The 18,008-nt window shown below is 43.2% G+C and overlaps 1 protein-coding gene across 1 annotated transcript; it reads right to left on the bottom strand.

Moving 5' to 3' along the window:
* Positions 1–7,543: 7,543 nt before the first annotated feature.
* LOC142750887 (NAD-dependent protein deacetylase sirtuin-3-like) lies at positions 7,544–16,225 on the bottom strand. The gene is made up of 8 exons (XM_075859866.1): positions 15,456–16,225; positions 15,116–15,369; positions 14,568–14,750; positions 13,969–14,201; positions 13,436–13,536; positions 10,847–11,008; positions 8,977–9,188; positions 7,544–7,885 (listed from the first exon to the last, which is right to left on the bottom strand). Exons 1-8 carry the CDS (start codon positions 15,468–15,470, stop codon positions 7,828–7,830), a joined length of 1,218 nt encoding a protein of 405 aa, XP_075715981.1. The 5' UTR covers positions 15,471–16,225; the 3' UTR covers positions 7,544–7,827.
* Positions 16,226–18,008: the final 1,783 nt, after the last annotated feature.

The raw sequence follows: 18,008 nt of genomic DNA, 5'->3' as shown, positions 1-18,008 counted from the left end.
AAAGCAGGTGTTCCAAGTGCCTGTTGAGAAATAAAGTACATACCCGAAGTCATGGTCATCGCACAGAGAGGACGCCAAGTAAGGAGCAAGCTCCGCCTGTGACCCCGCTCCATGCATACCCTTAACGGCTGTGACCTACATGTATGTGGCGTGTCATTAAGGGCTTGATACCGAAGATGTGCAGGTCAAGAATTTGTATTATTCCTCAACAAATTTTATAGGATGGGGAAAATCCCAGTGCTGACGTGGAGGTTTAAAGGAAATTAAATTAAAAGTAAGTTGTAGTAATTTTTTTTCCTCTACGCCTCCATAACTGCACCACCAGGAACATAAACGAAGATCTGTGTCCCCTGTTCCTGCCATGGAACCGGATCAATAATTGCTCTTGACATCTGAATGTCTTTGTTCTTTCCAGATAGGTGAGGCTACATCTTCTTAGATCCAATGTAAAAAATTAAGCAGAATTTCACATTTTCAGTGGAGGCACAGAAAGAAGGGATATCTTGTGGACGGTGAAATCTGGATAATGCCTTTTGGAAGGATGGTAAATAACCATACACAAAAAATATCTTATACTTACCCAGAATTCTGTGCTTCTTTGTCCAGGCTGGCCTCCTGGGATGACGGTTTAGCCCATGTGCAGCTCCAGTGTCATGTGGGATGAACAATCATCTCAGGAGGCCGGTCTGTAGGACATCAGAGGGTAAGTATGTTTTGTTTTTTTTTTACTCTTTAAATGTGAAGTTTTCTGAAGCGGACATTGTGGTTGGTGCAGTTTTTCAGCCGGAATTCCATGCGGCACCCAGGGTGGGTACACAGTGTGCTTCTATGCAGCATATCCACCCTGTGTGAACATAGCCTTAAAGTACTGGTCTTCAGGCCTAAATAAAGACCTGATAAGTAACTTCAACCCAAGATATCCAACTATCCTTGATTTTCTTTGTACTTGGATAGATAAAGGTCTTTAAAAAAAAAAAAAAAAAAAAGCTGTAAACACTTTATGGTAAATCTTGTAAGTGAATTTCTTCCTCCTGCTTTTCAATTTCCATTCAGCATCCAGGCTGTAAGATAAAGTGGACTTGCCTCCAGGTGCAGAACTGGATCCTGGAACAGTAGATTCTGCCAGAGGTAGATGCCAAGGGATTTCCTGAGGCCTCCTGTAACAATGGAGCAAAGATTATGCTTATAGACCCATGTTGGCCCAACACTTTCTTCAGGACACTAATGCCACTTGCACACGACTGTTGTGCCACTCGGGACGTTTTTGATGGCATCTGAGTGGCACACGATAGTCTTCACGGACCCATTCACTTTGACAGGTGGATCGGGTCTGTGAAAATCGGTCCGTGTCTCTGATTCGAGGAAAGATAGGACATTGTTCTATCTTTCCTTGGATCACTGATGGGACTCGGATGGCACACTTGGTCGTGTGTATGAGGCATAAGAATGTGGAAATGGAGGTAAGGCGTATAGGAGTTTGCCTGTCCAAGTCTGAGAGGGCATCTACTCCTGTTGGTCTCTTGATAGGGTGAAGAATTATTACCTTTCTGTTCTTGTTTGCAAATAAGTTGATTTCTGGGCATCCCCATCTCTTTGTAATGTCTTTGAATATCTGCAAATTCAAGCACCAGTCTCCTGGGACTAAAGTTAGTCTCTACCTGGTTCTCTGTACCTTCGGCGATGTATAGGTGTCAGAGATTAGATTTTCTGCCCCGATGAAAATTGGTTCTGATACCTGACGAAAGGTGACAGCTTCTTGTTCCCCCTGGTCCGTTCAGCTATGCTACTGTAGAAATGTCTAAAAGACAAATATCTTCAATCCTACTAGGGCTTTGAGCTTCCCAAACTGCAGTTAGTTCTTAGATTTGGGGAGGCTTTTGATGGATTCCAGGATCCCTGAGGGTTCTGACCAGAGTGAGCTCCCCCGCCAGACATCTGTAGTTATTATGACTGGATTCTTCTGTGGCCAGGGAACACTTGCGCTCCCTCTTTACCTTCCTGAATGATGCATAGAAGACTTTTCTAGCTGTTTATAGAGGAAGCAGGTTCTAAGATCTCATACACACCGCCGTGCCTGTAATCATGGTCTGCAATTACAGGCATGGAAAGCCGCTGCATTTTTGGCCTGTGTTCCCATACAAAGTATGAGTGTACAGTATAAAACGCAAATGATCGGACATGTACTATCCTTTGCAGAGGCTTTCTACGGGCTCAGACGCCTTCCTGCAAATATATGGGAAGGGGTCTGGTCAATAGAAGTGAATTGGTCTAACTATGGACAAAATCTACGGTTGTGTGCATGGGGCCCAAATAGGAATCGGTATTACCGGGCTGGAGGTTCTAGATGGGTCAGCAGAATCTGCCTGGAACATTTCGGTTGAACTCATTGTAACATTTCAGCAGGTAGCAGCACTACGTTGATAATTACTAACACCGATGAAAAACAAACTTCTGGTTTTTATTAAGATTTTTGGTGCCAAAATTGAAGCTAGCCTCTGTACCTTTAAGGGGGCTGGACCACACTGCACATGTGCTAGCCAGCCCCGAAAGGCAGAGACTGATACTATCTGCAAAGAGGGATTTCATTGCCCATGGGAAAGTCCTGAGTCTAGTGCCACAAGGCTAGCACTGACCCTCCAGACCAACCGGATGACTGGTCTGACCACCAGGCAAGACTTACACCAAGGTGCCGCAGAGGAGGCATCTGGTGATCCTCCCTGAAGAGACACGGCTTGTTCCTCCAGGGGAGAGACTATCCCACACAGATCTGGTTTCCCAAGGGACCGGAAACAACTGGGACGGGTGAGGAAGGGGGATAATTGAAACTGCTTCCGGTCTTTTTTTTTGGTTGGGAATCTCTCCTGGTGCTGCGGTCATGGAAGTATAGAAGGACAATATAAATGGTGTAAAAATGAACCCTCACTTTAAGTGGGACAGTGCTCAAACCAGTCCTTAGTGTCACTCATACTAATCTTAGAACTGTAACATCTTCCTTACCTGTCTCTTAGGCCCCATGCACACGACTGTAAAAAAAACCTCAGTTTTTGCAGACCGCAACTGCGGTCCGCAAAAACGGAGAGATTCACTTTCATTGAACACTGACACCTTTCCGTAGCACTACGGAAGGGTGTCAGTGCCGTGGAAATGTTCCGGGAATTATGGAACATGTCCGTTCTTTCGCATTTTGCGGGTCATGCTCCCATACTTTGTATGGGAGCACAGCCCGAAAATGCATCTGTCAGTCAGCGGCCGGCCGTGCCCATGATTGCGGGCACGGTCGTGTGCATGGGGCCTAATGATCGGTGGGGCCCCCAGCAACCAGACATCACCCATTTTGTAGATCGGCAATAAATTTTAATACCCCTATAATAGACCTTTTTGCCGGGTCTCGTTAGAGACAGTCATGTAAGTACTGATATGGGTATGTTCACACGCTAAAGTAAGAACTGCTGTAAAATAGGGAGCAGTTTTCAAGGGCAACCAGCCTCTGATTTCCAGCCATATTTTAAAGCAGCAAACTTTTTTTTTGCAGCAGTTTTTCTATTGCCACAATGAAAAACGACTCAAGAAGTGACATGCACTTCTTTTAAAGGGCAGTTTTTTTTTTTTTTTTACAACTGCCGCGTTAAAAATGACACCCCGTCGGAATGAAAGGTTTTCCCATTGAAATCAATGGGCAGTTGTTTGAAGGCATCCTGCTTCAATTTTTTTCAGGAAAACATGATTACAGTACGGGACAGTTGTCCTGCAGCGAGGCAGGGACTCTTAGCATTGTACATAAGCATGATGCTAGGAGCCCGGCTCCCTGCACTGTGTTCGGTCCGGGACTTGCGGCCGAAATACGTCCGTAAATTACGGACGTAATTAGTGTGTGTGCACATACCCTAAGCCTGAAAACACAGCATGTGAACATAGCCTTAAGTGGTCGGTTGTAGGGGAAAAAAAAAATAACGCTAATGTCGAACCAGGGATAACGTTTGTGGTATAAGTTTTAAAAAATATATATATATAGTAATATATAAACTGTTGCAGTTTTAAAGGGTAACTAAAAACTTTCAGAAAACTTCTGACATGTCATAGTGACCCATCATAAGTTTTGATCAGTGGGGGTCAGAGCACCGAGACCCCACCGATCACTAAAACGAAGCTGCAAAAGTGCTTGGCTGAGCCTTAAGTTTCTGATCCGCTTTTCTCGGAAAGCCAAGCAATTAGTGTAGGGGCTTCATAGACTTTCTATTGAGTCTGTACACAGTTACATCGGCTTTAAAGAGGCTCTGTCACCACATTATAAGTGCCCTAATAAGTGTTTTTTATTTAGAAAAACGATCATTTTTGACAGAGTTATGACCTATTTTAGCTTTATGCTGATGACTTTGGGCAACTGGGCGTGTTTTACTTTTTGATTAAGTGGGCGTTGTGGAGAGAAGTGTATGACGCTGACCAATCAGCATCATATACTTCTCTCCATTCATTTAAACCGCACATAGTGATCTAGTAAGATTACCATGTGCTGTCACATACACACACTTACGTTACTGAAGTGTCCTGACATTATACATTACCTCCAGCCAGGACGTGGTCTATTCAGACTCATTTAAAACGAGATTACGCTTGCCTTGCTGTAAATCTCACACAAACGTTAGCGAAGTGTCAGAATTCTGAATAGACATCACGTCCTGGTTGGAGGTAATGTATATTCACTGTCAGGACACTTGCGTAACGCTAGAGTGTGTGTGTGTGTATATATATGTGGCTGCACATATTAATCTTACTAGATCACTATGTGCTGTGTAAATGAATGGGGAGAAGTGTATGACGCACTTCTCCCCACAACGCCCACTTGGTTAAAAAGTAAAACACGCCCAGTTGTCCATTGCACTCATTAGCATAAAGCCAAAATCAGTCATCACTAACAATCTACATTACAGCGCCGATCACATTATGTACAAGATAGGCCACTTATTGTGGTGACAGAGCCTCTTTAAGAAAAGGCGATCAGAAAACAAGCGGCTCATCGCTCACCTGAGCACTTCTGCCTCTTAGTTTTAGTGATCAGTGGGGGTCTCAGTGCTCAGACCCCCACCGATCAAAACTTCTGACATGTCACTATGAAATCAGAAGTTTTCTGAAAGTTTAGGGTATGTTCACACGCAAACGTAAAATAAGTCTGAAATTATGGAGATGTTTTCAGGCGAAAACAGCTCCTGCATTTCAGGCGTTTTTGCAAGTTCACGCGTTTTTCGCGGCGTCCATTACGAACGTAATTGGAGCTGTTTTTCAAAGGAGTCAATGAAAAACTGCTCCAATTAAGTCCCAAGATGCGACATGCACTTCTTTGAGGCGGCCATCTTTTTACGCGCCACGCTGTCTTGACAACGGCGCGTAAAAGAAAAAGCCTGTCTGCACAGAACACCGTAAGACCCATTGAATTCAATGGGCAGATGTTTGCCGACAGTTTGGAGATGTTTTTTCAGCAGTAATTCCAGGCGAAAAACGCCTGAATTACGTCCGTAAATAGGGCGTGTGAACATACCCTTACCCTTTATTAATTATGTGTATTCTCCATTAACTCTTAAAACTCTGCTGTTCCAAGATTATTCCTCCTGCTAGTTGTTACCATTCTCCTTGCCAATGGGGCATGTTCCTACAGTCTGATATTGTGTAGGCACAGACCCCAATAGAACACACGTGGCTGCTCTAGACATCAGCCGATGACATGGCTAAAGTAAAGAGGTCTAGAATCGAACCTTCACATTAATGGCTGCCATTAAAGGGAATGTGTTGTTAGCAAAAAAATATATCTTTTTTATTTAAACAATTAGTGTGTGGGTGATTAAACATTGTTCAAATTATTTTTTTTTTTTCACGAGTCAGGAAATATTCTAAATTGGATTCTAATTTATAATTTTTACCATTTCTGGTCACTAGATGGAGCCATTCCCAAAATTGCAGCATTGCATGTGGTAAAGCAACCACATTGCTTTATGCTGCAAAATTGGGTAAAAAGCCCTCGCTCTAGTGAGCTCTCAGCATCCCCCCCTCCTTTATCCTGGGTAGTGCCGGGATAAACGAGGGGATTGAACAGTCTAACCTCCTACACTGTGTGTCGCCATTTTTTGAGCTAACACACAGTGTAGTAGGTTTACATACAGTAGTAAACACACACAAACACGAACATACATAGAAATCTCTTACCTGCTCCTGCCGCCGCGGCTCCCTCCGGCCCGTCCGCTGCCGCTGGTCCAAGTGCACAAGTCCGGAAGCCGTGACCAGAAGTAGTAATCTTACTGTCCGGCCGCGACTTCCGGTCCACAAGAAAATGGCGCCGGACGGCGCGCATTTCAAATTGGACTGTGTGGGAGCGGCGCATGCGCCGTTCCCACACAGACGGCGTACATTGAAGTGGATGGAACGGGCCCCGTTCGCAGTCCCTATGGGACTGGAGCTGCCGTATTCCATGTCTGTATGTGTCGTTAATCGACACATACAGAAATGGAAAAAAAAATGGCAGCCCCCATAGGGAAGAAAAAGTGTAAAAATAAGAAAAAGTAACACAGAAACTAATCCAAACGTTTTTAATAAAGCACTAACATCTTTAACATATTAAAAAAAATTTTGTGGTAACACTGTTCCTTTAAGGCTATGTTCACACGGGGTATTTTGCCGAGTTTTTTGACGCGGAAACCGAGTCGCAAAACTCGGCAGAAACGGCCCGAGAACGCCTCCCATTGATTTCAATGGGAGGCGTCGGCGTCTTTTTCCCGCGAGCAGTAAAACTGCCTCGCGGGAAAAAGAAGCGACATGCCCTATCTTTGGGCGCTTCCGCCTCAGACCTCCCATTGACTTCAATGGGAGGCAGGAGAAAGCGTATTTCTCGCTGTTTTATGCCCGCGGCGCTCAATGGCCGTGGGCGAAAAACGGCGCGATAATTGCCGCGAAAATCGGCGTGCAGGGAGAGGAATATCTGCCTCAAAGTTCCAAACGGAATTTTGAGGCAGATATTCCTCCCCCAAAATACTCCGTGTGACCATAGCCTAAGGATTGTCCCCACCGAAGTAGCCAAATTGAGGTTAGGGCCTTCCCCATACCTGCTCTGTAACGCATTCTTAAGAACATCTGTTTCTCATAAAGGAGCTCGAAATCCCCTGCATAAACAAACAAAGATGTGACTACTTGTAGCCACCACCAGAGGGAGCTTACTGCATACTGTGTATGCATTGAACAGAATGTAGTTGTCTCCCTCTAGTGGCTGCCAGTATGTTCTTTCAGAAATGTAAGTTGGGGATTTGGCTCTTTGTATGAGAAAAATGAAGCTATACGGATATAGGAATTGCTACAGAATTTTGCACCTGAAAACTACATGATAAAAAGTTGGACATGAACTTTAAAATATTAAACTTCATGACACTTTGATGAAGCAAATATTTTTATTGAAAATCCTTAATAGTTTAAATTTATAGTCCGATACAAACATTAAAAAGTTTAGATCTCTGAAAAAGCAAAAATAGTAATCCCGACTGGAATAAAAATTAGACAATTGACGCAAATGAACGTTCACAAGTACATACCAATTTATACAGTAGGTTAAGTGCAGAATTATTATTATATATATATATATATATATATATATATATATATCTTAATGACGTATATAGATTTGTAGAACTCTTCCTATATTAAAGAAAAATAATTTGTGATTTCCCTTATTTTTAGGACACAAAAGATAGAATAAGTAGAAGTGATAGATGAAGCCCAGTTGTGCATTGGGGCATCAGTATCACGAGGGAACCCATCCCCTGCAGAGTTCTAGTGTAAATCACTTCTGGTTCATAGGACATCTTGTATAGCAGATCGCAGTAGGAGTTTTTGGGAGATTGAATCCCCACTGAAAGGAAAAAAATATATAGATTTAAAAAAAAATAAAAAAAATTGTATATATCAGTTACAATCATAAGACCCAATAATGTCTGTCTCACTGGTTATGCCAAGACAGACAGACAGACAGACAGACAGAGACACACACACACACACACACACACACACACACACACACACACACCTGGCATCTACTCATTTGATGGTGTTGTAGATCATTTAAGGCCTCACGCATACAACCATAAGGGTTTTTACTGCCCGCAAATACAGATCCGGCACCTACACATCAGTTGCCGTCCGCAATGGCGGAAGCTCCCATAGACTTCTATTGGAGAGTCCGTGCCGCAATTGCGAACACGACAAGTTCTATATTTTGCGGATAATTTCTAAGACACGGACACATCCGTAAATAAGGAGCCATGTAAACGAACATCGTTTTCATCCTTTATTACAGATGAAATTGCAGACCCATTCATTTCTATTGGCCAAAAACATTTGCGTATGTGTATCCGTGCCGGAGAAACGATCCAAAAAGTATAAAACATGTCCTATTCTTTCCCGCAATTGTGGCACCGACTCGCCCATAGAATGCTATAGGCGCTTCCATAATTGCAGAGATCTACAGCTGTGTATCTGTAGCCATCTGATAGGTATTTGCGGACAGTAAAAACCCTTACGGTTGTGTGCGCAAGGCCTTACCTGGTGTAGTGCCATATTATAAATTTCCCCTGCGATGGGGGAATGAGGGCACATGCAGCTACCCATAGCGATAACAGTCTATTGCCGTAGGTTAGAGAAGTCCAAGAAGGAGGAAGTCCAGTTTGGGAGAACCTTATTATCTGGGTGTCAGTCTTAAATCTGCCTCATGCAAGTAATTGACAAAAAAAAAAAAACAAACCCAAAAAAACACCCCCCTGATCTCACGGCCATAATACGACAGCAATTCCCAGGTTCTATGGTGATTTAAATTGGTATAAGCATAATTGAGGGGGTACAGGTGTTGCAAAAGTAATACGGACTCCAAAATGTATTACTGCCCTTCAAAATGGACCATACAGGGGGAAAAAAAAAATAAAAAAAAAAGCCTGAAATGGTACTTGCCTAGAACTTTGAGATTTAAGGACTTCATCCATGTCCATCTGCCAGTTCAGGGCACTCACAAACTTTCTGATGACATCACAGAGCTCACCCAGTTCCACCACATCTGTGCTCCTTAATGGATTCTCCCTAAATGGACCAACAAGATCCCGGTTGATCAGAAGCCGTGGAACATTTTGGCGCACAGCATTTACAATATTGGCAAAGGGTTCAATCTGCCAATATAAAAAAGTAAAAAGGATATTTAAAAAGAAAAAGAAAAAAAAAAAAAAAAAGTTTACAACTTGAGCCTAATGTGATCATACATCAAAATAAAGCATAAAACCAGTAGCTGAAAATGTGTTTTTTAGGTGAGGGAGCTACAATCCATACAAGGAGCCTCCCAGTATACGGCAATATGGGGCACATCATGGTTACCTAATATGCATCAGTTGGAGGGTATAAGTGCTTGGCAGCGGGGGAGGCCTCACCAGGTTGACTCATAGGAGAAGGTTTTGAGTAACTTCATACAGATTCAGGGGACACATGCTATCCCTTCTTCAGATTTTTATAAATACCTACAACATGCCCTCAAAAACGGATTATGCTGGTGGTGCAGGTTGTGTTGTGACAACGAAGAAAATTGTTCAAACCATAGAAAATATGAAAAATGTGTCAGGGGGTGGTCTCCAGGCTCTTCTGGATTTGGTGCGCTCAATACAATGGCAGGAACTTTTAGAAACAGTACCACAGTTGACCTTGAGTGGGGCTCATGGGCTCTCCCAATTATACCGGTTATATAGGGTCTATAAGTCTCCCCAGTTTCTCTATGACATAGGTGTTCGGCCTGATGTGTCTTGTCCACGATATAGAAATTATTCAGCTGGCATGTTACATAGGCTTTGGTCATGCCCAGACTTGGGTAGTTTTTGGCATAGGGTAGTGCCTATTGTTGACAAGGTTATTCAGATCACTATTGACAGGACTCAGTTTGTGTACTGGGGTGTGTAGAGGATCTCAAGACTACGGAGTCCGGTAAGCTAGTGATGGCTAAGATGTTATATATAGCTTGTAAATGGATTGCCCAACATTGGCTAGATGAGAGCAGCTGTACAAAGCAGGAATTTATCAAAAAAATTAATTGGCTTGTAAATGGGCCATTCCCTTCCAGGGTTTCTCTAGGATTTTTTATTATTATTATTATTATTATTATTATTATTATTTAGCCCTCTTATGCTTGCATGTACAGACTTGAAAGGAGTTGCAGTGTTAACATGCAGAGGTGACCAGTGCAAGAGGTAAAAAAAATAAAAAAGTGTTTTAAACAATGTATTGCAAAGTCCTTTCATTCTTCAGGAATAGGCTAAATAAAAACAGAAACCCCCTAAAAAAAAGCTGAAGCTGTTCCCGGCCATATATGTCCTCTTGGTGCTTGGGCTTCGGATTCTCATTGAGACAGGTCACCACGAGGATGAGCAATTGCATCTCCAAGTTCTTACAGATGCCCACGTTTATATGGGCCTGTCCGTCCTGGTCGCTTTAGGGACACATGGTTTTCTACGAAAAATTCAATACTAGTGCAAATAACAGTGGCTACCCAATATAATACACAACTACTCAACACACAGCATGCATCCCTGGGATTACTGAACAAGACCAGCATGTATCATGTCTTTGGCCCATATCCCACCCACATCAATTAACCCAATGGCTTACTGGTTGCGGAGGATGGAGGAGGAGAGGGGGGGGGGGTGAACTACATGACTGACGCCGTGTTAAGTCCTTCTCAGTTAGCCCATGGATAAATTATACAGGACACATCCATTGGCTGCCTCATTTGCCTGTGTATACCTGGTATAAGAAATGTATGCAAGAAGACTTTTTAACGTATTACCTCTAAAGATGTCCCCATCACAATCAGCAGATCCGCCTTAGGAAAGTCCTTTGAAAAGCTGTGAAAACTTTTTGGAAGGTCTTCCCCAAAGAAAACAATATCGGGCTTGACAACTCCATAGCAAACATTACAGCGAGGAAAATTACCGTCCATAATGCAATCCTGATTAGAAAAAAATAAAAATAAAAGTTTAGAGACAGAGAAGTGTAACCGAGTAGAGTATAAAACATTGTATTGAAGGAATTGTACAGGATAAGGCTATGTTCACACTGCATTTTAAGTGAAAATTTGAAGCATGATAGGTCCCGATGCATACAGCAAACGCACCCATAGTCTCTCATAGCAACGGAGGCCAAAAGAGTGTCCTTTTGGCCCCCTTCAGGCGGTATTCTGTTTTTTGCTGGATAGAATAGCGTAGTCGACTACGCTAATCTATCCAGAGGCAACCAGTCAAAAAACAGACGTCAAACAGATGCCACAATAGCCTATGGGTCTGGCCTTTATTAAACATGTCGGGAACGCAAGAGGGGTCGCCCTGCCCACTCACTTGAGGGATTGTCTCCCCATGATGTAACGCAATGTCTGCTCTGTGCGACTCACACAGAGAAGTCCACACCCGTGGTCAATACATAAACCCACCCGCACGGTGGCCCCATCTCTCGCGACCGCAAACTCTTTAAAGCAGCCGGAATCCCCGACTGCTACCTGTGCCTGGAAAAGCTACGTCTACGTGAAGCTTCCCTGGGGTAGCCCTAGTGGGGTGACTGGCCAGTTAAGTCACCCTGCCACCCTAGGTAAGCTCCAGAGATGTAGCTTCCCCAGGAAGAAAAAAAAAAAAGCAGCAGGGACTTATGGTCGCACAGGATTGTGTGTGAAGCCCCAAGCATGTATCTCGACTGTGCTATTGATTCCGTCGGAAAAACAGAAACCTGCCGGAATGGTGACGAACGGAAACCATGAAACGGAACCTGTGGTTTCAGCTCGACTCTCCATTGCAGGGTTCACCCGACGGACACCTCAGACGGAACCCTGTAACGGAAACCCAACGCTGATGTGAACAGGCCCTAAGTCAAAGCCTCCGTTGAGCGTATACAGCAGGAGACTAAACGGAGGACAAAAACGCAGTGTGCACAGAGCTTTAGAAAGACATGGTTGCTTTGTTTCAGAAACTCTACTATAGCTTTCCACAGGTTGTGTCGCCGCTCTTTTCCGTTGAAGTGAAATTAGTGACACCTCTAGGCCAAATGGTGTTATTACACTGATCAAACATTCATGCACACGACTGTAGTGGTGTGCACGGCCGGCAAAATCGTGGGCCGTGCACATTGCTGCGTGCTTTAATTTCTATGAGCCTGGACCGCATGATGCGGCCGTAATAAGACACGTCCGATCTTTTTGCTCCTTGGTGATGGACAGACCATGGAAACCACGGTCGTGTGCATGGGCCCATTGTAATGAATGGGGCCACAATTCACCCGCAGATTTGCAGGTGAATTGCGGCCACAAAAATAAGTTCGTGTGCATGGGGCCTTACATCTATTTTTTTTTTTTCGTTTAAAGAGGACTGTCCGCTTCCCTGACCTGTGTTTTAGCACATACTTGCTCCAGAATGGTTATTTCATGGGGAGTTCCTCTGTTACTCCTACTTGAAATGTGTGAATAAATTTATAACTGGCTGTAACAATTTCCTTTTTCAATGGGGCGTTTGACTGACAAATCAGCAAGAAGGAACACACTTGACAAGTGGAACGGTAAAACTAGTTGTCAATTTACTCATATGTTTTTAGAAGGAACAACAAAGCTGAGTTGTGCCGTTCCGGTTATTCCTTCTAAAAATATTGGCGTAAATGGACTACTGGGTGTTCGCATTCCACTTGTCAGTAGTGTGTCCCTTCTCGCTGATTGGCCAGTCAAATGTACCATTGAAAAAAGGAAAGGTTACACCCGGTTGTCAATTTATTCACACATTTTCAGTATGAGCTTTGCAAAAATTTCTTTTATGGGAAACGCAGGAAAGCGGACAGGTCCTCTTTAAGGGTTTTTTGACTCCCAAGAAACAATTTTAAGTAGATGTACAACAACCAGGGCCGGCTCCACGTTTATGCGCACCCTTGGGCCACAGACTTAGTGTGCCCCTTTGCAGGGAAAAACATGGCAGTACAAAAATGGCAAAAAAACGGCAGTTTGTGCCCTCATATTTAGTGCCCCCTGTAGGTAGTGCCACAATGCCCCCCTCCCTATCGGTAGTGCCCCAAAGCCCCCCCTCCCTGTAGGTAGTGCCCCACAGTACCCCCTCCTTGTAGGAGCGGAATCCTCAGGCAGAGCGTCAGCAACACTCTGGCCGGGGATTCCACTCCTGAAGGAGCTTTGATGGCAGTGTCAGCACCCGGTTGTAGAGTGCCCCCCCCCCCCAAGGGAAGTGGGCTCCGGCACTAGCCCGGGTTCGCTGGGTTGCTGACAATAACAGACAGTTGCATGTAATGTGTTTCCTTTTAAAAATAAAATAAAATAAAAAATTGGAAAATATAGCAAATTTCCCATAGCCTAAAAGTTCAGTTAGCTTTTTAGGGTGTCTTCATTGGTAAGTACCCATGCTTCTTTTGCAGGGAAAGGTGTGTAACACAGATGACACGATGCAGTGGAGAAAGTTCCATGAGCTTCAACGAGCTTCTCTGGAGGGATCCCAGCCACTGAAAGCAAGAAAGGGACAAATGCAAATTTAGTAACATAAAGACGGCCATGCAGGAATAGCTTCTCTGTAGTAATAAAAAAATAAATAAAAGAGCTGGAGCATTCAGAATTACACAACTCCCATTGAACTTAGTAATAAATCTGTCTTCAGTAAGCCCATAAGCGCCCCTAGTGGTGGCTGCAGGCAGTCAAAATGTTATCATGTAACTCTATGGGCTATGTAAATGGAAGCAGGGTATTGGGAACATTGTATTAGGAAAAACAGAGCTCCAACTCAAAGATTTTCAGAAAATAAATCAGCATGGAAGTTTGGACCAAAACAAAAAAAAAAAAAAAAAAAAAAAAAAAAAAAAAACACCCCACACACACCCCCTGATTTGCAAAATAATGAGAACATAAAAGCTCTTCTTCTAGCATGAATAAGATCTTACTTCTTTCAAGTCCATCAATGTTTTGGGTGTAACATCGGAGTAATAAACCCTTTTCATGCAGCAGCCTCAGAAAATAGTGAGCGACATTAGGCTTGTATTTTCTTGGGTATAATTCCTTGGCGAGTGCAAAGAAAGGCTCAGGATGGCAGGTAAAATAATCGATGTCAAAGATGGCTTCTGGGTATGGAACATTGTACGTCTCCAGGTTGTCATACAGTCCGAAGCCTGGAGTCCTATAACAAAAGTGTAACGATCAATATTACTCACAATATACTATACAAAACGTTTTCTTCACCATAAACATCCCGCGGATAGGTGATAAATGTTAGATCGTTTGGACCCCTGTACTAGTGGTTGGTATGGGGTCCCGAGTCCCCTGTTTGTCCTCACCGGCATTACTGCAGTAAGGATAACTTTGTATAGGGTGGTGGCCGCTGGCGCTCCATACAAACTCTATGGGAGTTATGTAAACGGTCGAGCGCTTCGCTCCTATTTCAGAAATTCTTCATAATGTAGTCTTACAAATGACAACCTATTCGGTCTCCACGACCAGCCGCAGATTGAAAATTCTGATTTTGCCATCATGTTAGTTGACTTACCTAAAGTCTGGGATTCCACTTGCTGTACTAATTCCAGCTCCCACCATAACGATTATCTTCTGGCAAAAATTCTTCAAAATCAGATCGGCAATATCTGCCAGTGCAGAACATTTTAGGGGTAATGGTGGACTTCGGCGGCGGGGAATTTTCTTGCCCATTGGTGGCTTTGGCAGCGGATGTTTTCTAAATAATAATAATAATAATAATAATAATAGCAAACATGCAGAACTACAAACCTGTGGGACAGCCATATCATCATAGAGAAACCCTTTGAAAAATTTATGGGGCAAGGGGCACTGGTAAAGCAGGCTAAATATTCTGGCTGAGAATTGAGGACTACTTTGCCTGCCATTATGACATACATCTATGGGCAGGCTGAAATCAGTGGGCCAACACTTCTGTCAAAAGGGCCAGTTCTTGCTCTGGTTGTCTACGGAGGAACCATGAAGACCATGTTCCTGAGAACCCTTATTGGGAAAACCTGCTTTAGGATAGGTACATCTTTCTGTCCTACACCATTGGGAAAAGTTGGAAGTTATTTACCCCACCTTGTATGACTTTGCGTCTCGGTCACAGAGAGTCTATTAATATTCTTTACTAGTAGTTCCTCTGGGTCTTGATTGGGTTTTTCTGTAGCTTCGGATATTCCACATTTTTGCCCTTTGGTCTGGAGATCGGTCGAACTAGTTGAAGAACCAGCAGAGGTTTGTTTTTCAGACTTGTTCCATTCATCGAGACACTCTGTGGCCACGTTTGAAGATGTGAGAGTGGTGGTAACGCGTTTCATAGTTTCTGGCTTGGTCTATAAAAAATAAAAAAAGTAAATAAATTATACATTTCATATGATTATACTTTCATGTAAGCAAAAGATAGGTCAGGCGACATCACCTTTGCCCCCTTCATTCTATTTTATGATGTGTCTGACAAGTCAGGGTCTAGGCAGGAGGTTCTCGGTTTCGGGAGAAGCTATTCAAACCACTTAAACAATGTAAAACCTCAGATTATTAGTATTTTTGAGGCCTGGTAAATGCCCCTTTGACTCATTGGTTGGCAGGGCCTGTTTAAGTCTGTCTGGTAGTTTGCAAATGTAAGTCTTTTATTTTGATATCGACCCTTCGGGAAATACACTATCTCATAGCCTACTGAAGGGGTTATCTATGGTGGTGGTGGTTGTGGTGGACAGGTTAACAGCAGGGCTGAGGAGATTGACAATCCCCTTCCCTCCATCTTATACAAAGATACCCCATAACACAGGCATCCTTAGGGCTCATCCACCCGGCAATGTATTTGGCCACCCTGTGTGTTGACATACAGTATAGTCCCTCCACTGGCCCGCATTCTCCACCAGTTCTCAGTAACATAGCATGTCGCATTTTTTCCCCTCACGGATTCTCATGTAATCTGCGAGAACAAAAATCTGAATCAAATTTTACATGGAGGCGAAGACAGGTACAGCATGAGCTTATTGCCTGCCCACAGCCCGCCCTGCCAGCCCCGCAGTCTCTCTGTTCGTCAGCTTCACTTATGAAGAACGTTGGCTGAACTGCAAAACCCAAGCTATAGCTACTCAAGTATAATGGGTATATTTGGAGTTGTAGTTTGGCAACAGCTGGAGAGTCACAGGTCGGATATTCCTCATCTACAGATTGAGAAGTACGGAGGTAGGAAGATCACTTCCGGGGGAGACACTGAAGGTGGAGAGTTCTGCAGTCTTGCCTATCCGGCTGATCCAGAAAAGGATTTGTCCTTACACAATCGGAGGTTTCAGTTGAGCAGCTACAGTGGAAGGTAACTGAAGATTTGCATTAAAAAGGGGTTTAAAAAGAAGGAGAGAAAAAAACATGGCTGCTTTAGCCTAAAAACAGTGCCACACCTGTCCACAGGTTGTGTGTGGTATTGCAGCTCGGCTCCATTCACTTCAATGTATCGGAGTTGCAATACTAGACACAACCGATGGATCGGTAGAGTGCCGTTCCTGGAAAAAAAAAAAAAGCAGCCATATTTTTCTATTTCTGGACAACCTCAGCCTTTTGCTGCGTATTCGGTGCCTTTTGTTAGCAGCATTGTTTTGGTGCGACCAGATGTTACATTAAACGGTCTATATATATAAAATGCACTAAATACGCTGCGTTTTTGTGGTCCGTGGTATTTTCTAAACGCAGCATGCTCCGGGTACGGCGTTTTTTTTTCTATAGGAGCTCAGAAAATGCCAGATAAAAAAAAAAACATGTACAAAATTACACCAAATGCCACTAAAGACCATTACATTTTGTAATATTAATCATTATTTAGGGTATGTTCACACACAAAATCAAAAGTCTGAAAATACGAAGCGGTTTTCGAGAGAATAGCCACTCACTTTTTTTATGGCCGTTTTTCAATAGTCAATGAAAAACGCTGTAAAGAGGTCGTCCAGAATTAGATAGAAAGGCTCTGCTTACTTTAGAGAAACAGCACCACTCTTGTCCATAGCCTTTGCCCGGTATCGCAGCTCTGCTTCATTAACTTAAATGGCCTGCAATACCAGACACAGCCTATAGAGAAGAGTGGCGCCGTTTCTGGAAACAAAGCAGACCTTATTTCCCAATACCAGACGGCCCTTTTAAGAATCCGGATACAACAACAAGCCAAATATATTCCCAAGAAGGTATGAGGAGAAGTGTTTCTGTTTTGTATTCTTCTTAGGAAAGATTTATCGCACAATAGAATTACTACAACAGAACGTTTAAGCTGCAATATCTTGAGGAATAGTTCTAAACTTTGAACTCTTATATCTGCACCACCGACTGGAGCCAAGTGACCTATATTTAGGATGCACGCCAGAAGAAAAGTTAAACTTCTTTTGTGTGAACAGACTTTTCCCAGTGAAAAGCAGAGAGGTTTTAAAATGGTCACCTTTTGACAGAGGTAATGACTGTAATATATCTCGTCTCTTCCCCCTTGTAGTGGAGAGAATGGCTATGTTAATAAAGGACACAGCTGTAGATACTTTATAACCTTCAAGGGGGGGGGGGGGAATGTAGGCGAGGGAGGAGATGCGGATATAAAAGAAGGGGGTAAGAGGGGGTCTTAACTGTGTGTCAGCAAATACAGCTGGAAATAGAAAACCGCTACTGATTAAAATAAAAAAGGCAGACAATGGTGGAGATTTACTAAGCAAAAAACACTAAAATAAAGTATATAAAATGAGCCAAATTTTTGAATTTTGAAAAAAATTTTAAAAGGGTGTTAAGAGAAGCCAAAAACGCTTCCAATTTTTTTTTTTGTTTCATTTTAAAGATTCAAATATTGCTGTATAAATGTACACCGGTCATGAGGTGTCGTAAGGGAGAGAAATGGTAAGACGGATAAATTGCACCACATGCCCACCAAATGGGAGATCAGATTCACCGGATGCAAATTAGGCCGATTAAGTCCTCTTAGGGGGTTCTTGAGCACAAC

Source organism: Rhinoderma darwinii, chromosome 3, assembly GCF_050947455.1.
Source record: "Rhinoderma darwinii isolate aRhiDar2 chromosome 3, aRhiDar2.hap1, whole genome shotgun sequence".
Lineage (NCBI taxonomy): Eukaryota > Metazoa > Chordata > Amphibia > Anura > Rhinodermatidae > Rhinoderma > Rhinoderma darwinii.
The sequence above is the reverse complement of the archived record's forward strand: the minus strand, read 5'-3'. Positions and strand labels throughout refer to the sequence as shown.

Bases quoted from the DNA above. Each gene is read 5' to 3' on its own strand.
- LOC142750887 (XM_075859866.1), bottom strand. The intron at 9,189-10,846 runs GTAATACGTTAA...TTATATTGGCAG, and splicing joins TGATGGGGACATCTTTAGAG to ATTGAACCCTTTGCCAATAT. The intron at 7,886-8,976 runs GCAAGTACCATT...TTTTCCTTTCAG, and splicing joins CTTAAATCTCAAAGTTCTAG to TGGGGATTCAATCTCCCAAA.